Source organism: Neolamprologus brichardi, chromosome 8 (genome assembly GCF_056152115.1).
Source record: "Neolamprologus brichardi isolate AB-2024 chromosome 8, ASM5615211v1, whole genome shotgun sequence".
Taxonomy (NCBI): Eukaryota; Metazoa; Chordata; class Actinopteri; order Cichliformes; family Cichlidae; genus Neolamprologus; species Neolamprologus brichardi.
This window is the reverse complement of record NC_142111.1, coordinates 20,710,644-20,726,997: the sequence shown is the minus strand read 5'-3', so window position 1 is coordinate 20,726,997 and position 16,354 is coordinate 20,710,644. Positions and strand designations below refer to the sequence as shown.

General features: G+C 39.5%; 1 protein-coding gene across 1 annotated transcript in view; it reads right to left on the bottom strand.

Annotated features, from left to right (window-relative positions):
* Positions 1 to 484: 484 nt before the first annotated feature.
* Positions 485 to 16,354, bottom strand: part of LOC102795972 (heparan sulfate glucosamine 3-O-sulfotransferase 3A1-like) — a 37,731-nt gene continuing 21,861 nt past the window's right edge. The window contains exon 2 of the mRNA XM_006791246.3: positions 485 to 3,721. Within this exon, the coding sequence (XP_006791309.2) occupies positions 3,100 to 3,721 (622 nt within the window). The 3' untranslated portion in view covers positions 485 to 3,099. The remainder of the gene's footprint in view (positions 3,722 to 16,354) is intronic.

Here is a 16,354-nt window from a genome sequence, read left to right as displayed (position 1 = left end):
CAAACCACTTTAAGAAGCATAGCACGCAATATTCGTTTTACAGTTATGGATGTGCAGACTAAAAGAAAAAATAAGTGTCCAGGTAGTGCAGGTGTTTATTTGCTCTGTTTGTCATATGCGAACTTAATGCATTTTCCAACTTCCCGGGCTTTATTCCAAAAAGAAAGCTTGTACCTAAGTTTTCAAAATGCTCCCCACACCAAAAAGGATTTCAGACTTTAACCATCTTGTAAAATCCCCAATGAGTCCTTTTGACACTCTTCCGTGGAGGCTGGGCAGAGATAAGCTGAGACAATATGGGAAGGTGTAACAGAGGAGACGGGAAAGCAGGAACCAATGGGTGTTATCATTCCGTAGAAGGCTGAGCTTTAGTGGCTCATCCTTATGAGTGTGGATATTCACCTTATGCCTGGATTTTTGCAATGAAGTTACAGCTATGCCCCACAAAAAAAAAAGAGAAAGAGAGGTTCAGATACACAAAGTATTTACATATAACATCTTTTATTCAACGGGTGCGAAAAAAAGACTCAACACTTTAAGAAAGAAACAGTCGCAACAATAAAGTTAGATTTGTTACATAATCTCCCCAAAGTCTATATAAGGTTCTTCTCTGAAGCTCTCTCGCACAGCCACGCACAAACACACACACACAGAAAATAACATTGTTAACATTGTTGATTGCGTTATCTTTTGAGGCACATCTGCTTTCAGAAAGTAGCTCACAATACAAGTGGACAAAGAAGGAACACAACTCAGTCATTGTTCTCATGCTCCCTGGGTTTAGCACAGTGTCCACACACACACACACACACACACACAAACACGCACACATTGCCTCGAGGCAAGGAAGGCCAGTGACATTAAGTGTATTCAATACACAAGGAGGCATGTTGAGGAAATCTGAGTCACAGTTTGGGAAGGCCCTTTTCCTCCATCGGAGTCTATGTCTCTTGAGTAACAGTGAGTGCTATCTTTGCTTGCAGCTTCATTAACTGAAGGTGGGTAAACGACCCTTGAAATAACAAACTCACCACTCTGGAACTGAAAGTGTTCCCACACCACATTCATCCATGTATAGTAAATACATAATGAAATGAATGACCTGAAATTAAAACGAGGATAACACGTTTTTAGCGCACACAGTATAAAACAAACGAAACTCTAAAAGCATGGAAAACATAATAATAAACGAGGACACACTCACCGAGGAGTTGCTCAAAATGCATACTTGCTTCTCGTGTACCTCTCGAATAAATACATTTCAAAAACTAACTATGTTTTATCTTTTCATATTACTTTTGCTAGAAAAATGTGAACATTTTAAAGCAGTCATGTTTAATATATGGCATTAGTTTTTATCAGACGCTCCTGGACACTATGGGATTTTACCCATCCTCTTGAGGAAGCACAGCACACAATAATTTCCATTTCACAGCCGAGGACTTGCAACGTGAAAGAAAAAAAAAGTTTCCCCAGATAATGCAGACAGATATGATGCAAATCCTTCAACAACTCACTCTTTTTTTTTTTTTTTTTTTGAAGAAAACATCTCCATGAGCGTGGATCACAACGAGCTCTGAGGATGGAAAATGTAGCAGAGAAATACTGCATATCAAAACTGCCACTGAGGTGAGATAGGGCATCTTGCTCTTTTTTAACAGCCCCGTATTGCTGCTAGTGTATTAATGCTGAGGATGGAGTGGTGGGAACACTGTTTGGAAAAAAAAATACAAGACTTTGAGAACAGATTTGGGAATCTAAGAGAACGGTAAGCAAACGAGTAAATATTCTTCAAAACTATTAGGAAAAAATGTCATATCTCTGCAAAAAAAGAATAAATTAGGCATTAAAAGTGGCAATACTAATATTGATAATATAATAATAATTATTATAATAATTTTACATATAGTTTTTTTAAATTTTGAATATTAATTTGCACTAATTTGAGAAAAATACAAAATTAGCATAAAGCTATGCCATTTATAAGGGGTTAAAAACCACTAGGGAAATAATATTTAGAGAAAGTGTGAGGAATCTCCATGGTTTTTGAACAAAAGTAGCAGAAAAAAAGTTTTTTATGTTTTTTTTTCTTATACCATTTTGTATCACCCTCGGTAAGCTACTCATAAAAAACAAATACCAGATGATGCATATGCAAGTTAACTAATAAAAGCTATCACTTCTTTTAAATCAGTATATTGTTTCCTTCTAACCAGGCTCAGTTCACAGCCATGCCTAAAGTCTGCAAATATGGAGATTCTGGGTTTAAATCCACGAATCCTTTTTCTGATATTTTAGGCTGCAGTCACACAGATCCAGAGACCAGCCAGCCCCTAGCAGCCATCGAAAAATGAGTATTCTCCGACCAGCTGTAAAGTGGTTGCTGGGGTTTTCTGCCAGTAGCTAGGTAAAATTGGTTGCAAACAGGCAATCTCCTTGCAACTGCTTAGGTCGCTAGTGAGTTGCAGCCATCTCATGCAGTTTGTAATGAAGATGCTTTGAAGCAGAATGTTTTCTTCTCAGTAAATGTTTGGTGAGTGTTTAGAGATAAGCTGGGGTCTTCCACAGGCAACGCTGAAATCTGTTAGCCTCTGAAACAATCAAGAAGGTTTTTGGTACAACACCCTCAGATCTGTGGCCAGATTTAACTTGGCAACATCCAGCAACCTCCGGCAACCACTCACCAACCGGTTGCAGAACACACATTTTTCCCTAGTGACCTGTTTTGGGCAGGGGGTTGACTACTATAAATAAAAGTACTATCAATCAAATATATCTTAAATAATTAAGTATTAATAAAAATTAATTAATCGTTTTTATGTCATAAAATATTTTTTTTAATATAAATATTTCTATATAATTTTTTTAATAAACTAAATTTAATATGATAATGTTTGGAATTATCCATGACTTTTTTTTTTTTTTTTTTGCCAAAGTAGCCTTTTTCCCTCAATAACTATGTTATTGTAATTAATACTTTATTCTCATAACAACAAAACTTTATTCTCAGAATCTTATATTGATTTTCTGTCAGTTGTGATCCTTTGCAGTCTGATAGTTCTCAACTTCACGAGAAAAAAAACAAACTAAACTAAACATTCAGTCATCCCAACCAAAAAATCTTCCTGTCATCTGGTAGAACTTCATGTTGAAGGGCCTGTAGAAGTCTCGTAGTCTCTGCACCACCTCAGGGTCAATGTTTGGATGGGTTCGCCCTTTGGTTTTTCCAAGGCAGTGGGGCTTGCTGCTGCCTTCTGCTTTCTTCAGGCACGGGAATCCCTTGGTCTGGTTGAAATAAAAATGTTTGTCTGTGATGATCCTCTTGAGCCCGAGAAAGTCTTGCACACGGCCCAGCTCTCCAGCTGGGTCGCTGATCAAACGCTCGCCGCTCACAAACAGGATCTGCTCCATGGGGAAGTACTGCAGCCAGTTGTCCAGGTGCTTGGCGTAGATGCCAATCTGGATGGCGCTCCATGACGTGTCAATGAGCCCTGTAGTCCTGTTTTTAAAGGTGAGGCTCTCAAACGAGGGAATGTCAGGCTTCTTAGACAGTGTCTGTGTGTAGTCGGAGATAGCTCTAGTGACAGGATCCCTCACTACGACGATCAGCTTGGTGTTCCGGGACATGGCGGAGATTCGAGCAGGAGCCTCCCTGGTCACAAAGTAGCTGGGAGTTTTCTCCATTGTGATTTGACCCTCCAGGGTCTTGGGCATCAGCTCTCTGAGAAGAGAAAATAGTGAGAGAGAAAAAAGGAAGTGAAATATTTATTTGACCTGCACTCTTCACCGAAACCTACTAAGCAACTGTCGCAGTTACACAACCGCTCTTACAACAATAAACATTAAAACTGGATGAACTCCAGCTAAGTCATCAAAAACATTGAATCCAATCAATCAAGAATAACACTAGTAACAGTTTGCTTGCAGAAGTTTATTTATTTGATTTCTCTCATGCGTGACCAAATGTTGATTGGCAGGTTTGCCGCAGCTCTGCTTTCAGGAACGCCTCTGGATGTAAAGAGATGTGGTGTGGTTATAAAAGAGGGGGCTCTCCCTTGGGTGCATTTGAAAGGGGGTATTCCTCACTCTTGTCCAGAGCAAAAAAGAGAGAATGTCAATCTCTATACCTCTACTATGGTAATGCCAGTTATAAAATATTAATACTCAATGCCCTCGCAGTATGATCACCTTCCTACCATTCTTTTTCAACAAATGAAAAAAAAAGTATCCAAAAAACCATTCAAGTGGATAAGGAGACTTTTTTCCTCCTCACAAGGTTCACATATGGTTCAACATTATGTTAATTTCAAACATAATTTGGAAAATTCCTCATATAAATGGTTCCACTTGAGCAATCTGAACACAATGCATAGCCACATACTGATCCTAAATGAAATGAAATCCTGGTGATAACGTTCAGCTAGAGCAGGGTTGGGCAATCTCAGTCCACGAGGGCCGGTGTCCCTGCAGGTTTTAGATATGTCCTCGAACCAACACAGCTGATTTAAATGGCTAAATTAGCTCCTCAACATGTCCTGAAGTTCCCCAGAGGCCTGGTAACGAACTAATCATGTGATTCAGGTGTGTTGACCCAAGGTGAGATCTAAAACCTGCAGGGACACCGGCCCTCGTGGACTGAGATTGCCCACCCCTGAGCTAGAGCAATCCCTGAAATTATAATATTTGGTCGTAGTTATACATAACATCTTTTCACCTTTTTCTTTTACATCTCTCTACCTCCACTCTCCTTCTGTCCAGCCGCCTTCAGGACAGCGACCTTAAGCAAAAGTGGGTAAAAGCAACCCATGAATGATTAACGTGTCCTCCCTCTACCATTTAGAGTCTCTGCAGAATACAGCTTTAAAATTCACCAAAGTACAGAATGCAAGCGTCAATTATTCATCTGCTTGGCTGCTGCGTAAAGCGAGGACTGGCACCGACTAAGTGGCCCGGCCTGTTCCCAAGGTAGATGAAGTTTCCCACCTGTGACAGAAGACCATCAAAGAGGGTGGTCCTCATAAATTTCTGGAGAGTGCTCGACAACTGAATCTGTAGCGTGTAATACCATGTAGTAAAACACACAGTAACATATACAATCAAAGTGCAGCTTCTGCCTGACAGTAGGCACGTTTTAATTTCTGATGTGACAGGCACCGTTTTTCATCCTTGCTAAGACACTGGTATACAATCATGCTCCGTTTAGCATGCACAGTATGAAATAAGACAGAGGGCATGTTTGCCAAGACGGAGCGCTAAACAAACAGAGTGCATTTCTAAAAGACACTAGCCGAGATGAACGTGATGGCTGGTTTTGCTCGGGGCTGTTTGCAATTACTCTTTATAATGACAAATACAAGCTCTTTCTGATCTAATGCTCTAACTGGTGGGTTGACAACAAACAGATAACAGGTGCAGACATTAAAGAACTGTCGGATCTGTCGCTGTTACGGCCTGAAGATTCAGATTTAGATTAATCTGCCATCTGCACAGGTACAGGAAAGTGCACGGAAATTGGAATAAATGTGTGCACGCTCAAACTTTTCGAATAGATTTTTTATAATATGCAGCAATACTTGTAAAAGAAAACATACTATAAGCATAATGAAAACAGTAAACTAGGTAAAGCTGCTGAATGTACTGTTTTTGTGAGTAAAGCTGCTGCAGGTTGGATCACCGAAATGACAGAACAAGAATGGCATTGTCAGTTTTCTTTATGGTTGTCTCAGGTTTTAAAACAGCTGCTGGCTGATCTCAGTGTGTGAGGTGAAATGGATCTAAGAGCTACAAGTCAATACCTTCAGGGCAATGTCAAAACACATCAAGTATCCTGAGTGAATCCCCTCTTTGAGGGACGATTCACGAGGTCAGCACAGTGGGGACAAGCAGGATGTGGTCGATAAGAGCAACAGCGTCAACACAGGTGCACCGATGTCTCGACATCTTCCTGCAACACTGACCGTCAGCTGACCTCCGGAGTCCTCTCAGTAACTGCGACCTCTCCTACAGCTGTGTAAAGAGGATCCCGGACAAGGCTCCTTTCCTCTCGCATTAGCTCTGCCCCATCGCACCGAGAGTCCAGAGCGAAGCAGTATAATAGTACTTTGAAACAAAATCAATGCCATCAGGGATTATAAAGGCTGCAGAGCTGACAAGTCACTGATGGAGAACATTGAGACTATTTATTGATAAAAGGGGACTTCCAGACGCTGGCATGCAGGTAGCCACTCAGAATGTCCTCCTGCCTACATTGGGAACATGCTGATTTGGGAACCGCCAACCTTCCGAAGCAGTCCTCACAGGTTCCAGACGCAAAAGAGAACATTACTGCGCTATGAAAAAGAAATGAGTCTGTGCTAAAGGAAGCATCCATATTTCATGGTGTGCGTTGAGCTGGTCCTGTGGTCGATGCGCTAACAGCAGTGGCGTGGTGCTGCGAGGCCACTCGAAACAGTGGGGGGAATTTTCGGAGACGGGGAGGGATGTGGCATGGTGTAATGTAGATTACATGAAGACAGCCATGTTTGGAAGTTAAAATAGAGACGTCAAAGTAGTAGTCAGAGTGATATAAATTTTATACTTCCCTGAAAAATGCAATACTGATTAAACAGCATATTTGTTTCTGTTTGAAATATGAAATTTGAACACTTATTCCAGGATTTCCCCAATTTAGCTTTGGCTAACTTACACAGCTACACTATTTACTCTAAGCAAAGGATTTTATTTATCATGGGTTCTTGTTTATGCGCCTCTCAGTGCTCTTTCCAGCTCTGAGTACCGACCAACTGAATGCAACTGTGGTTACAAGCGGCTGAAATTAATTACTTTTAAAGAGTCAAGTAAAGGTAACAAGTCTAAATGTGCAGAAGGAGTTTGAAATCAAGCCATCGCTTGTTACCTTTTTGCAACTTCTCCTGGGAGTCTAGAGGGCACAATTAGTAGGTCAGACCCATATGGAAAAGATATATATAAATCTTATAAAGTTTGTATCTGTCTTGTATGAAACTTGTATGAAAACATACAAGAGTGAAAACATATAAGATCCCTTGAAAAATTATATAATGAAACTTGTATGTTTTGGATACTTACTAACAAAATATATGAAAGTAATGAGAAAGTGGCCGCTTTCATGAGTAAATCATGTAAGCCTTATATGATTTATATATGATTTACTCATGAAAGTGGCCACTTTCATGAGTAAATCATATATGTTTTTACTATTTCTTTTCCATATGGGGTAGCCCAGGCTAAACCCAGAACTCAGTTAAATGTTTATCCATCTCATGGCTTTGTGGGCATTACTGAGGAGAAGGACTGTTGCCACAGTGACCCAACTCTGGATAAGCAGTAGGCTGCAGCCAGATTTGCATCTATATGAAATGATGCAGCAGAGCCAGTTTCTGTTACTTTGATTCCAACCAATTCTCTTTTTGTCTATATTACCTACAATGCAACTCGAGCAGATCAGGCGTGTTTTTGTGCTTGCAGAGATCGTTAAGAAAATCCACGCTCATCTGGTGTATCTCGGAGTGGTGTCACAGATTTTGTACTTGTGATGACCTCCAAAGCAAATCCTCAAAGCTGTCAAAGGTCTAACCAATAATGTGACTAATACACAGTAAAGTTATATAAAGAGAAGAACTTTAATTCTCAACATTAAAGTTTTACTTGGGGAAATAAATTTTTTTTTACAGTAGGGGAACTGTAGTAGGATATTTCTTTCCATTGTAGAGAAGAAGCATGCAGCGCTTTCTAATGAAACTTTACTGGCAGTGGTAGGTGATGTAACAGATGACAAACCGTCCAAGCGCTTGAGATTTACTGCAGTTCCAGATTCTGCTTTGATGTCTTCATCACGCTGCTAAAAAACGACTCCCTAAGCATACTGACGCATGAAACGCAGGCAGCGGGATCGACTCGTGAAACAAGATGCAGACCCAAAATGAAATACGAAACGGAGCACGCAAACCCAGGCTTCCCTTTAAATCAAATTCAATGCTTTGGCATATGTTTGAGTACAGAAGACAAAACAAGAAAAAATACAAAGGCTGACTACAATGTTTAGAAGATGACAAACAAACAGTTTGTAGACATGACACAACATCATACAAGTTGTAAATGTACGTCATTCCTCTCATATGGAACTAACTAGCTGGAAAGAGAGGCCACGATTCTTTCAGGAAACTCTATTCCCTATTAAAAAACCAAATCCAATGTACACAGTAACAGGCAGTAGATCACTAAATGTGCCCTTTGTAAGCTTGTCTATAAAGCAACCACTTTGGAATAAAGGGCCTGATGCATCAATGCTTTCCCTTCCCTGCTGAACAAATTACACTTGCAAACCGACTCAGCTCTGCCCTCATATCCAGGCTGTGACTCATGTCTCTTAAATAAATGGTGAAAAAAAGTCTGATTGTGTCATAGGTCATATTTACTGTAAATCAGGTGCACACACAATATGACAGCACGGCATATGAATTAGCCATGTGAAAATACTCACAAACTATCAGCTCCAAATGGGCCATTTCCTGGTGTTATCTTTGACCTTTTAGAAAGGGGTTTGGATGGGAGCCAAAGTCTGTTAATAAACGGGAGTTGTAAAGAAATAAAGGCAAGTGGGAATGAGTACTGTCCACTTCTCTCCCAAAAGCCTCTGATTCATTTTTCCTCTTTCAGCAGGGAGCACTGGCAGGCATAAATACACTCCCACTGTGTTCCCCTGCCACTACCACCAGATAATAATCTTGTAATTGGCTCAATATTTCTGCTGTTTGCAGGCGACGCTAGGGCCGGTGCCGCTCTTGGTGGCTTGGACTCACCAGATATTTTCCAGGTCAGTGAATTCTAACGGAGGTCAGGGATAAAGGAGGAGGAGGAGGAAAAAGGGGGTGATTTAGAGTAATGGCTGCTGTGCGGTGAGGGGAAGGCCCATTCCTTTGAGCCCAGAGCTTTTCTTCTCTGTCAACCTTCTGCAACAACACAGCCCTTTACCTGCCCTGCGGGCTGTAATCGCTGGCAAGGCTGCCAACATAAAGGCATCCGAGAGGAAACTCGTGAGGCGGGATGTTGTTGTGCAAATTTCTCTAAGATCCCATAGAAAAAACAATGAATGGCAAAATAATATGTTTTCTTTAAACTCCGGATCACCTCCCTTAGTGTTAATGAAATGTTTAATGGTAGTAGTGTGAAGTAAAATGTTTCAGACTTTACTAAGTGGAGGCTAATCAAGAACTGTATATATAGGATGGGAGTAGCCACATGATATCATATCTTAAATTAATTTATATTTTATTCATATAGCACCAGTTCTGCACAGTGTTAAAGAACAAGTGTTTTACGGAGCCATAAGCAAAAACTTTTGTTCAAGAGGATGGAGTTTAAGTCAAGTTTAGCTAGCTTTAATTCGATATTAACTAGCTCAGTTGATACCTGCTAGCATACACATGAAACAATATTAGAATGTCATTCACTTAAAGGTGCAGACTTGTTCATGCCAAGGCATTAATATGTTTACTACTATTCTAAATTTGAGATTTTTAAACTGAAGCTCTATCATAACTGATAGTAAACCTGGTTCTGAAGCCAGTCTCTAGTGGCTGTTTGAGGAAATACAGTTTTAGAATTTCTGCATTTGCCCTAATTTTTCAGCTCCAGAAGGTTTGGTGTAAGAAATACAACTACTAGATTACAGGTGTTATCCTCCCAGCAAGTCCCAGTCAGGATTATTGTTCTTTTAAATCCCAGGTCCTGAAGGATCTACCTGATCCTTTTTTCCCCTCTATTGGATTTAGAATAATCCCATATAATGTCACTTTTGCCTGCCTACCTGCACTTACAGTTTTAAGACCTCACTTTGTTTCACCATGGCAACAGAGGGCGAGTGTGAGTAGGGGGTCAGGTGTTAACTTTTGTGTACGTGTGTATTTCTGCTTTTGTGTTTCTCATAGACCAGGAGTGTCCAACTCTAGGCCTCGAGGGCCGGTGTCCTGCAGGTTTTAGATGTGTCCTTGATCCAACACAGCTGATTTAAATGGCTAAATTGCCTCCTCAACATGTCTTGAAGTTCTCCAGAGGCCTGGTAATGAACTAATCATTTGATTCAGGTGTGTTGACCCAGGGTGATGTCTAAATGTTGCAGCACACCACTCATGAGGCCTGGAGTTACCCACCCCTGTCATAGACAAACACAGTAAATCATTAAATGATTTAAATTGTTGTTTGTCCTTCTGAGTTCATGCTATAGTGTGCATCCCCTCAACATAAAGACCGTTTCCTAATTTAAATAAAAAGTTATTTTTCATCATTTCTAACCTTCTTTTGTGTTTTTTCTTCTTTACTGCAGTCACAAATATCCTTGAGTAAATCTCTTGATCAAAATACGTTCATATAATGAAGCTGGTTACATTGATTTCAACTAAAAAAAAGAGGGGGATTTGTAAAAGCACAGACTACATCAAAATTATCCACCAAAGCTGTCTAATAAATAAAGAGCTACACCAAAGTGATCCATGGGAACCGTAAGACGTAGGAAGTAATTCTGAGAGACATACAATTTCCAGATAACAGCGTCTATTCTTGGAAAAACAAATGGGAGGACATAGTCAACTATTCTCTGCTGGGAAATGACAAGGTTTTGATAAAGAGTAAGTCGGAAAGGAAAGAAACTCTGCAGGACACTGGGGACGCACAAGATAACGGCGTCATGGTGGAAAGAAGAAAAGTTTAAATGAATTAAGTAAAATGGCAACTTTTAAAAAAATAGGAAATGTACTGTCTGCTTGAAAATTAGTAGATAAAAGGGATACGAACAGATTTCATGTATTGGCTCTGTTGGGGAGAAGAAAGCAGGAAATTAGGTTGAAATATTAAAATATAAAAATATTGGTTAATATCAAAGAGGTCTATAAAAAATATTTGTTGTTAATAACTTCTCATTGAAAAAACTGAAGAATAAAACTTTCAGCCGCTCCTTAACGGAGATGGTGAGGGAAACAATAAAGCAAAGGAACATAAGATTCAGTCACACTGGCTATAAATAGACTGGTTAAAGCACTTGAACACGTTTTTTTTTCTACTCTCATACATAAAATCTGAAAAAATATATGCTGGCCTATTTCCATTGCAATTCATATAATGTCAGGCTGAACTTGGAAAATGTTATACACATTTAAATATTAGAGACCTCATAAATAATTCCTGTAAAGAAAAAAATCAGACCACTGCGAGTTGTTACTGAGTGTACCTGATTATAAATAGACTACAAGAATAATATTGTATCATGCACTGTAGTAAAAACTTTTCTTTTTTCATATAATCTTGTGTAAATAAATCTCTCTGCTGGACACTCGCCCTACTACTGAGCTGTGAGGTTTTCCTCCCTTTTTTTTCTTCTTTCCATACAACAACCACCATACGATTTAGTAAAAAATTTATAGGCTCAGCTTTGCAATATGTTCTTATAAATTTGTCAGCAGTATTTTTAACAGAATCCTTCTCTCTTTTTTTCGCTGGTGCTGAGTGTCCTCCAGTTTATTGCATATGGGGGAAAAAATAAGCTTTATCCTTATGGCAACTAGCTTGTGAATTATTGAACCTTTCTAACTGCGTTTGGAAGAGTTACTGAGGGAGGCAAAGAGGTTGCAGGAGGCATTCAAGCCTCTGCTGATGTATGAAACATTTCAGACATCAGCAGAGGCTTCGACATCCAGACTGCACATGAGCAGAGAGGAGGTGAGGTAAGGAAATGAATGAGCGTCAGGGTGATGAAGGACAGAAGATCACTCACTTTTGCTTTATTGCCATATAAACTCATTTAGGTAGGATGGCTTATCCACATGCTGACTTATAATCTGTCTGCTAGTGTTTTATTCTTCTATACAGTAAGGTGAAAAAGAAAGGTTTGACAGGACTATGTGCAGACCTGTAAAAAAACTACATAAACTGTTGCAGCTTCTATAGGGATTAAGAGAATAAATTGCAGCCAGGTGCTCGTAATCAAATGCACTTGATTAACTGATCCTCAGCATGTGTGAGCACCTATAAAAGCAGAGGTTTGGGCAGTTTACTTATTTAGAGAACTCAGGTGTATATGCTAAAACAATGCCAAAATTTTAACAGGTCTGAACACCCTAGCAAAGTCAACTCATGCAATGCTTAGAAGAATCGCAATAAGACCAAGAGCTACATCTCAGACTCCACAGGCTGCAGTTAGCATGACAATGCAATTAGAGAAAGAGCTAACAGGTGCGGCTTTTTTTTTTTAGAACTGCTGACAGGAGAAAAGCCTCTTCTCTCCAAGAAGAGCAAGGTAGCATAGCTTTCGTTTGCATCTGACCAAACCAGAAGACTTTTGTCTGTTTTTTGGACAGATGAGACCAATGTAGCGATATCTAAACATAATGCACAGCACTATGTTTTGCAAAAACCAAACACAGCATATCAAAACACACTTCACAAATATAATACCAAATGTCAATCACAGTGGTCGAGGAATGATTATTTGTTCTTGTTTTGCACTCACATGCTTACATGAACTCCTGTATACCAAAGTACTTTAGAGTTAAACGTGAGGCCATCTAAGAGACCGCTAAAGCTGGGCTGAAACAGGGTAAAAGGCAGGACAATGATCTCAAGTACACTGATAACTCTACAACAGAATGGCTAAAAAAAGAGAAGAATCAACGTGTGGAAAAGGCCCAGAACTCAAACCTGCTGCAGCCGGACCTTAAAAGAGATCTGCATAAAAATTCCTGGAAACTCGAAACATAAATGATTTCTTCAAGTTATTGTTGCCAATGTTTTCTTCAAGCTTTTGAATCATGAGATATACTTGATTTTCCTTTTTCAAAGGCTTGTATATCTTTATATGCCTATTCTAATTGTTGAGCTATTACAATCTGAATCAAAGACAAGGTTGAATTAACTTGTCAAAAAATGTATTACTGTTGTGCTGCTAGTCCAGGTTAAGCAAAAAGGTTGAACATTGTGATGAAATAAAAATAAAAAAAACAGAAAGGTTAATGCACGTAAAGAAGATTTCTCACTCTTTAATTAGGTTACACTTTATATACAAATAGTGTAATTTCTCTTTATAATCTTATAACATTAAGACAAAACTTTACAAGTCTCTGCATGGTTCAAGCCAGTCACTCTACTTCTCCTGGCATCTCCTGGCAGATGTGCATGTGCCCTGTGGTGACGTCATGTACTGGATAAAGGCCATTCTGAAATGGGTCTCATTTCCAATCATCACATAGAAGTTTATAAAAAGACCCCCCCAATGTCACAATTAAACACACCGGGTAAGTTAATGATCAATGCTATAAAGGGGTATATTTTAATCCAAACCACAACCTTTTTCCTAACCCTAAACAAGAAGTTTTTGGTTTGTAAAATTAAAGTTTGCGTCCGAAGCAGCTGGGTGATGTGGAACCAATTCTGATTATTGCTTTGAGAGCCTGAAAAACCAACACAAACTGAGAGCAGCCAACAGACATGGAGCTTAATTTTGTATTTAGTGATTCATGTTCCATTAAACCAAATTGCTGGAGAAGCTAACCATTAAATATAACCTAAGATGTATCTCTATATTGTACATAATGTCATCACATTGTATGTAGCTTTGAGTAGATTCCCCCACAGCACTTTTTTTTCATATTTCTCTGACCTACTTATTTGAAGTTACATGGAGTTTAAAACAGAGCGTGTGGAAATGACACTTCAGTGGGATCAGCTTTGGCAAAAGCTCACAGTTATTCTTCATTCTGCTAAGTCAGCTTTTAGAGACTCAGCAGCTAGTGGGAGATAAGACACCTAAACTTGGGTTTAATACCAAAGCTCATTTTCAAGGTATTGTGTTTTTCGAATGTTCACTTATATGGGGAAGGTGGCTTCGTTAGGAAATTTCAAGTGGCCTTTCTATAGCCCTTCTTATCCCTTCTCCGTGGTTCCAAATATCGAAATAATCTGGAGAAAGAAAAAGCAGAAAGAACTACTTGCGTCAAACAGAACTCATTTCAGTCAATATTTAAATTCTACATCTAAGCCTGATTTGAATACAAAAAAGCCCTGTGTCAAATGCATGAGAGCAAAATTAAATGTGAATTTGTTCAGAGCCAAATGGAAGGCTTTAAGGGGCCTACTCTGTGATAATTACCCATGACAAAAGGCTTGGGCTTTTGTCTTTGGAACCATTGCCATGGTGATTTTCAAGCTTCTGAAACATTCAATATAAACATTTGAGGATGCTGAATATGCCATAGACTGTCACTAAAAAGAGAGCCGTTGCAAGCCACGTCTTTGCTGGCAGAGATCCCGCCTGCATGCCTCCATGCCTCCATGCTGCTCTTGCAGAAAAAATTAGTTCAGATATTACGACGCAGAAAACAAAGGCTTGTGATTTGAACATATAAAGGCTAAACTTTGATAACTACAGACCCTTCTATGAACACAACGACAAATACATTTGATTGGCAAAAAGACAATCCTTTCTGTTTGCAAAGGCATAGATACAACAATGCTAAATTTCCTGAACATTTCTGGAGCTCACTCAAAAATTTACATTTGTAAAAGGTTTTTAATTTGCGGCCTTCAATCGAGAAACGGCTCTATAAAGACATTTTCTCTTATTCTCTTCTCTTATTATTTTATCTGTTATACCTTATTCCTTTTGGGCATGGCCCTTTCTTTATCATCAAAAAACAGTAACAAGAGATGACAGTTTCATTATAGTTACCATTGTAAGGAAACGTGACATTAAGATGTTTCGCGTACAGGAACACCACTTGGTCATCAAACTCTGATCATTGTGTAGTGTTTCCCAAAGAACTAGATTCAAGTTGTGGCAGATGTAAATGTGTGTTCATGCGTCTGAGAAGACACACTGATGCTTTCTTAGATTAATTATTAATGAATACTATATAAGGAAGTTTTGTGCCTACATTTCAATGCTGAGCATTTTGTGACAAATTAAAAAATCTGAGTAAAATATTCAGGCGCTTCCCCAGTGAGTCCTACAGACAGACCCCACCGCCATCCTTCTGGACTGCAGCTGGCAACAGTCGTCCTTGTTCTGCTCTGCAGTCTTGGTGAGCTTGCATATAAACTTGTTGCAAGCACTAGTTGGACTGACACTCCAGATTGCAGTGAACAAACTGCAGCCCAAAACAGACAGCGGGGCTTGAGACTGTCTTAAAATGAGGCTGAATTGATGCTGTAACTGGTCAGCCTTCTGGGGGGACTCCCATGCTAGATAAAGATAAGCAGAACATCAATGACACAGTTGGGATTTAGCGATTGTTGACCACAATTTGGTGATCCCTGCAAGTGTCACCAATACTTTTCCAATACTCTGAGGAGTATTACTTCTGGATCGACAGACCGACTTTTTACGATGGCATGAGGTATAGCTTTAGCTAGATGTGCTTAAAAAAATACAATTGACTAAAATCAGTCACCAAATATGTTTTGGCAGCTGTTTATAGACCTGTGTAGTAGAGCCGAAATGGGATAAGACTAATATAGATACTGATATTTCTAAAATAAAAGGGGGAAAAAAATAGGCTGACCAAGTTCTGAGTCTTCACAGAGATATGACAATCTTGTGTTATGCCTTCTCGTTGGCAGGAGGGGGTAACACAACAACTTCAATAGGTCAGTACAACTGTTGTAGCAGAAGAGTTTTAATGGTTAATTTCTCAACAAAAAAAAGTCTCAAAGCCATACAACAATGTGGGGGAGAAAGGGAGCGTTTGTTTGTGCCGAAGAAAAAAACCAAAAAGACAAACCCAGATCCTAGCTGAGCTTTACTTTAAGAGAGAAACAAAAGAAACAAAGCCCTAATCCTCAACTCACAAAATAAGCTCAAACATTACATGGGTGGCACCAACCTACTTACCTAGTGTGTTTAACAGAAAACATCCTACGTGAGGAAATGTACAGGGTCCCCCAGACTTACCTAGTCCTCTAACTCCCACCACAAACTTTACACAAACAAATGAAATGCTCCGGGGAAGCTCAACGCATGTGGCAAATGATCCTTAGCAAGGAGGAGGAGGAGAGAACTGCCTCTAGCCACAGGTGAATTCCCTTTTATAAGGGTGTCCTCAATTTCAGCTTGATGGCCCTGTTATTTAATTTTGTCTTCTCAGACTGCTGACTGGTAACCAAACTTTCGAAATCTTTGATTGTGATGTGAAGCTGCTTGACTTCCTTCTCTAGCTTCGATCTCCAACTGGCAAATCTGGAGTTTGAGATCAAACTCTGCTTTACACACTGGCTCCCCATCCCGTGCTTCCAGCCGGAGGCGAGCTAGATGAACCTTAAGTCTGGCATTACCACTAGATTCACTGAAGTC